The sequence below is a fragment of the Colobus angolensis genome, unplaced genomic scaffold, assembly GCF_000951035.1.
Source record: "Colobus angolensis palliatus isolate OR3802 unplaced genomic scaffold, Cang.pa_1.0 Scaffold8, whole genome shotgun sequence".
NCBI classification, from domain to species: Eukaryota; Metazoa; Chordata; class Mammalia; order Primates; family Cercopithecidae; genus Colobus; species Colobus angolensis.
In genome coordinates, this window is record NW_012121820.1 from 4113798 (window position 1) to 4120550 (window position 6753).

General features: G+C 43.6%; 1 protein-coding gene across 1 annotated transcript in view; it reads left to right on the forward strand.

Annotated features, from left to right (window-relative positions):
- ZNFX1 (zinc finger, NFX1-type containing 1) overlaps positions 1-6753 on the forward strand; it is a 32106-nt gene that overhangs the window by 10977 nt on the left and 14376 nt on the right. The window contains exons 3-5 of the mRNA XM_011929189.1: positions 701-892; positions 2342-2491; positions 5199-5313. Coding sequence (XP_011784579.1) covers positions 701-892; positions 2342-2491; positions 5199-5313 — 457 coding nt within the window. The remainder of the gene's footprint in view (positions 1-700; positions 893-2341; positions 2492-5198; positions 5314-6753) is intronic.

A 6753-nucleotide genomic window follows, 5' to 3' on the forward strand; every position in this document is an offset into this window, starting at 1 on the left:
AGCCAGGATGGTCTCAATCTCCTGACCTCGTGATCCGCCCGTCTCAGCCTCCCAAAGTGCTGGGATTACAGGCTTGAGCCACCGCGCCCGGCCAAAATATTAGATTCTTAAGAATAGATCCCTACGCCACCCAGACGAGGTAATGTCCCCTGCTACCAGTACTCACTACATTTATTGCTATTGTATTGATTATTTAATGAGTAACTTCCTGCCAGAGACAAAGAAATGATAACAAATCAGAAACTGGGCCTGTGTTTCTACTGCTGTATCTTCAGAACTTGGCACATGCCTAGAATATATGAACAATCAGTAAATCTGCAGAGTGAAAAATATGTAACATCTCCTGGGTGCTTGCTTTGTGCTGGGCCTTAGCTAGGAGCTTTAAAGATTTTCTTTCATTTATCCAGACTGTAGCCCTATATGGGAGATGTTGCCATCTCTAAATCACAGAGAAACTGAGACTCAAGTAACTTGCCCCAGGTTACACAGCAATAAGTGGTAGAGCTAAGAGTTAGATCCCTAGTTGTATGATTGCAGAACCTGTACTCTTTAAGCGCTATACTTTACTGCTCTGCAGGTCACATATTCTCAGGGACCTTCTCACTCATTAATGGGGTAAATTTCCTTTAAGCACAAGTGTGTTCTCTTAGGAACCAGACTAGATCCCAAATACACACAGCTCTCACCTGAGAGAACCTAGCATAGCTCCTTTCAACCCTGCTGTGCTCTACTTTGCTCCATAGGCATCTACAGGTGTCAGAAGACCAGCATTGTGCGGGTGGGTGGAAGGAGCAACAGTGAAATCCTGAAGCAGTTCACCCTAAGGGAGCTGAGGAACAAGCGGGAATTCCGCCGTAACCTCCCCATGCACCTCCGAAGGGCCTACATGAGTGTAAGTCCCAGCTCTGAAATATCTGAGGTAGTTCAAGAGGGACCTAAACAAGATAGCAGTGGCTTTCTGCGTAGGCAGCCCAGGGTAGATGTAGAGGCTCCTCAAAACTCTGGAGAACCCCGGTTCCTTTCAGCATTGTATTCTGCTAATCCTTTGGTATGACCTTTGCCTTCACAATCCAAGATGGAGAAAAGACAAGGACACACTGCCCATCCCCACCCTCCCTTAAGGCTCCTTCCCCCGTACCACCCACAGCACCTCTATGTAGAGCCAACTGACCAAGAAATGTCATCTTTTAGCTGGGCAGCAATGTGCCCAATCAAAATCTGGATTCTTATTACTAAGGAAAAGAGAGAGAACAGATATTGTGAGGCTTGAAGTCTCTGCCACAGTATTCTTGGCCTGTTTGTTTTTCTGTTGTGTAGGTTGAGAATCTCAAATTAGAAAATCCAAAATCCAAAACTTTCTGAGTGCCAACATTATTTCTTTTTTCTTTTTTTTTTTTTTTTTGAGACAGGGTCTTGCCCAGTTGCCCAGGCTGGAGTGCAGTGGCACAATCTTGGCTCACTGCAACCTCCACCTCCTGGGTTCAAGTCATTCTCTTGCCTCGGCCTCCTGAGTAGCTGGGATTACAGGCACCTGCCATCACACCTGTCTAATTTTTGTGTTTTTAGTAGAGACAGGATTTCACCATGTTGGCCAGGTTGGTCTCGAACTCCTGACGTCAGGTGATCTGCCCGCCTCAGCCTCCCAAAGTGCTGGGATTACAGGTGTGAGCCACTGCGCCCTGCCCAACATTATTTCACATTTTGGATTTCCAGATGTGGGATGCTCAACCAGTAAGTATAAACGCAAATTTTCCAAAATCTGAAATACTTCTAGTCCCAAGAATTTTGGATAAGGGATATTCAACCTGCATTCCTTGTTTTCTTTTTTTACTGATTGGTAGGAATCTTTCAGAGATTTTGATTTTTTTTTTTTTTTTTTGAGACGGAGTCTCATTCTGTCACCTAGGCTGGAGTGCAGTGGCACCATCTCAGCTCACTGCAACCTCTGCCTCCCGGGTTCAAGCAATTCTTGTGCCTCAGCCTCCCAAGTAACTGGGATCACAGGTGCTCACCACTACGCCTGGCTAATTTTTGCGTTTTTAGTAGAGACGGTGTTTTGCCATGTTGGCCAGGCTGGTCTTGAACTCCAGACTGCAAGTGATCCACCTGCCTCAGCCTCCCAAAGTGCTGGGATTACAGGCATGAGCCACCACGCCTGGCCGGTACTAGTTCTTTGGTTTCAAGACCACAATAATGTGCCTTGGGAAATTGGTTTGTTGACTAGTCTATTTATTCTCCCTCCTTACTGTTCCTGTCTTAGCTTTGTTTTCCCTCAAGGTGAGGACTGAGTTTGGGGGATGATGATATTTCCTTATCATTTCTTTCCCTCTGTTCTTGGCAGATCATGACACAGATGAAGGAGTCAGAGCAAGAGCTTCATGAAGGAGCCAAGACCCTGGAGTGCACCATGCGCGGTGTCCTACGGGAACAGTACCTGCAGAAGTACATCTCACCTCAGCACTGGGAAAGTCTCATGAATGGACCAGCGCAGGTAGGGGTCATCCTGGGGGACACAAATATGTCTCTGGCCTCAGTACTTTGAGGTAGTCTCCAGGAGAATCATCAGTCCAAAACTTTAGCTGTTTGATAATCTGATGCTGCCACAATGTGCAAAGTTACCTTTTGTGATGAGAGGCAGCTGAATATGCTGGTCAGGAACAAAACTCTGGAACCAGTCTGCTGGGTTTTAATCTGGGCTTGGCTCTGGACAAGTTACTTAATTTCCTGTGGCTGTTTCTTCTTTTATAAAATGGTGATAATAATAAGCATTAAGTTGAACCATATGAAATTGCCTGTAATATTGATTTGCAAAAAGGCAATTTCTTACAGATATTTGTTCTTACAGGATTGTTATTTAGATGAGCAAGGTAGTATTTGTGAACTTATTAATTTAGTAACTGTACTATGTGTTTGTTAAATGAACAAAATCATAACCAGAGGCAAACTAGCACAGATAGAGAACTTGGGAGTTGATAGATATGGTCATGCAGACTGACTATGTGACTTGGGCTCATGTGATCCTCAGCGATCAAACATGAATGATAATAATGACTGCCTTCAAAAGATATTGTAGAAATAACGGAGACAGTCTCTGTAAAGTGGCAGGCCAGGAACCCAGTGAAATGGTAGCTTTATTATCATTAGGTTGCTGATTTACAGGATTACAAATCCAAAAGCTTACAGAGGTCATTCAGGTCTTACAAATAAGTGAAGCAATCTAGATTTGAAATATTAAGAAGCAGAGAGGACTGTGGCAAACTGGAACAGATGTGGTAGCAACCCAGCTCTAGCCGTTTGATGCCATAGCTCCTGATTTTGTCAGAATAGGCTGGAAAATTTTTTTAATTCTTTTTTTTTTTTTTTTTGAGACAGAGTCTCACTCTCTCACCCCAGGCTGGAGTGCAATGGTGCGATCTTGGCTCACTACAACCTCCGCCTCCTGGTTTCAAGTGATTCTCTTGCCTCGGCCTCTTGAGTAGTTAGGATTACAGGTACCTGCCGTCATGCCTGGCTAATTTTTGTAGAGACTGGGTTTCACCACGTTGGCCAGGCTGGTCTTGAACTCCTGACCTCAGGTGACCCACCCACCTCAGCCTTCCAAAGTGCTGGGATTATAGGCATGAGCCACCGTGGCCAGCCCTTTGATTTTTAAAATTCTATGCAAGTAATGTTAAATGTTCCAGTTGCCCAAGGAGATGCCAGTTTGCAGCCTATGAACTGTTTTTTTTGTTTGTTTGTTTTGTTTTTTTAACGATATAATGTTTCTTTTTTAATTTTTTTTAACTTATATTCAGTGGTACATGTGCAGGTTTGTTACATAGGTAAACTTGTGTCATGGCAGTTTGTTGTACGCCCCCTTAGATATTAAGCCTAGTACTCATCAGTTATTTTTCCTGCTCCTCTCCCTCCTCCCACCCTTCGCCCTTCGATAGGCCCCAGTGTGTTGATCCCCTCTGTGTGACCATGTGTTCTCATCATTTAACTCCCACTTACAAGTAAAAACATGCAGTATTTGGTTTTCTGTTCTTGTGTTAGTTTGCTAAAGATAATGCCCTCAAACTCCATTCATGTCCTTGCAAAGAACATGATCTCATTCTTTTTTTATGGCTGCATATATTCCATGGTGTATATGTACCACGTTTTCTTTATCCAGTCCTTTATTGATGGGCATTTAGGTTGATTAGATGTCTTTGCTGTTGTGAATAGTACAGCCTATAAACTTTAAGGGAATTACTTTTGATTCTTTTTTCTTTTGAGATAGGGTCTTGAGCCCAGGCTGGAGGGCAGTGGCATAATCATAGCTCACTGCAGCCTGGGCCTCCTGGGCTCAAGCAGTCCTCCCACCTCAGCCTCCTGAGTAACTGGAGGCTGCATATACTGGAGTATATGCACATGCTATCACACCCAGCTTTTTTAAGAGAGTCTTTCTTTGTCACCCAGGCTGGAGTGTAGTGGCACAATCTCCACTCACTGCAACCTCCGCCTCCCGGGTTCAAGCAGTTCTCCTGCCTCAACCTCCTGAGTAGCTGGGACTACAGGCATGCACCACTATGCCTGGCTAATTTTTGTATTTTTTTTTTTTTTTTGAGACAGAGTCTCGCTCTGTCCCTCAGGCTTGGAGTGATCTCGGCTCACTACAAGCTCCGCCTCCCGGGTTCACGCCATTCTCCTGCCTCAGTCTCCTGAGTAGCTGGGACTACAGGCGCCTGCCACCGCGCCCAGCTAATTTTTCTTTTGTATTTTTAGTAGAGACGGGGTTTCACCATGGTCTCGATCTCCTGACCTGTGATCCGCCCGCCTTGGCCTCCCAAAGTGCTGGATTATAGGCGTGAGCCACCGCGCCCAGCCTAATTTTGTATTTTTAATAGAAACGGGGTTTCACCAAGTTGGCCAGGCTGGTCTCGAACTCCTGACCTCAGGTGATCTGCCTTGCCTCAGCCTCCCAAAGTGTTGGGATTACAGGCGCAAGCCACCACGCCCAGTCTTTTTTTTTTTTTTAAGACATGGGGTCTCACCGTATTGCCCAGGCTGGTCTTGAATTTCCGGGCTCAGGCAATCCTCCTGCCTTGGCCTTCCAAATTGCTGGGATTATAGGCATGAGCTACCATGCCCCAATCTGCTTTTGATTGTTTGAGGAGACCCTGTCTTCACATTGGTTGTCATAGAATCCTCACAAATGATCATTCTTCCTTCCTTAGGATAGTGAATGGATTTGCTTCCAGCACTGGAAGCATTCCATGATGCTGGAGTGGCTAGGTCTTGGTGTCGGTTCTTTCACCCAAAGTGTTTCTCCAGCAGGACCTGAGAATACAGGTAAGAAGTGCATGTCTTACTAGAATCAAATCTTAAGGTAGAATATAGTAAATACCAGAACAGGGAGACTTAAAAATAATTCCCAGAATAAATAAAGAGCTATGAGTCAGTCAGAGAAAGACAAATAGCTTAATATAAGGAAAAGAGAAAATACTTTTTTTTTTTTTTGAGATGGAGTTTCACTCTTGTTGCTCAGACGGAAGGGCAATGGCGCGATCTCGGCTCACCGCAACCTCCGCCTCCTGGGTTCAAGCGATTCTCCTCTCCTGCCTCAGCCTCCCAAGTAGCTGGGATTACAGGCATGTGCCACCACGCCCGGTTAATGAGATAAAAGACTTTTAACAGGCACATCACAAAATAGGAAATCTTACTGTTCAATAGATATATGAAAAGTACTCATTAAAAACTAGAGGAATTAAAACCACAATGAGATACTATTACATACGCACCAGTTTGGCAACAATTAAAGTTTGATATAACACCATGTTGATGAGAATTTGAAGCAATGGAAACTCTGTGCACTGCTGCTGGGGATATTTAAATTTATATAACCACTTTATCATACCAGAAAATCAGAACTCAAATGTTCATCAACATTTCTTCAATGGATGGATCAATTAAGTCAACTCAGATAATGAAATATTGCACAACAGTGAAAAGGAACGAATCACAGCATATATAGTAACACATATGAATCTCAAAAACATGCTGAATGAAAAAGGCAAGTTAGCTGGGCATGGTGGCCCATGCCTGTAATCCCAGCACTTTGTGAGTGCAAGGCAGGAGGATCATTTGAGCCCAGAAGTTGGAGACCAGCCTGGGAACATAATGAGACCCTGTCTTTACCAAAAAAAACAAAAAAAATAGCTGGTTGTGGTGGTGCGTGCCTGTAGTCCCAGCTACACAGGTGGCTGAGGCGAGGGGATGGCTTGAGCTCAGGAGGTTGAGGCTGCAGTGAGCCATGACTGCAATGCTGTACTACAGCCTGAGTGACAGACATGGTCTAAAAAAAAAAAAAAAAAGACAAGTTATGGAAACATACATACTAGACAGTGTGTTATTTAGATACAGTATAAATGTGGTAACATTATCTTTTAGAAAGGAAATGAGTAATATAAAATTCGGGTTAGGAAGGCTCACAAAGGTCTTCAAAAAATTTGGCAGTTTTCTACTTAAATTGGGTGGAGGGTACGTGGGTATTCATTTTATATATTTTTATTATCCTTTATATTACGTATTTGCATTGAATGCCCTCCATTGTATATGTATTTAGTATAAGTAAAACCTTTATTTATTTTGTATTTATTTATTTTATTTTTTTATTTGTATTTATTTATTTTTTTTGAGACTAAGTCTCACAGTCTCACTCTGTCCCCCAGGCTGGAGTGCAATGGCATGATCTTGGCCCACTGCAACCTCTGCCTCCCAGGTTCAAGCAAT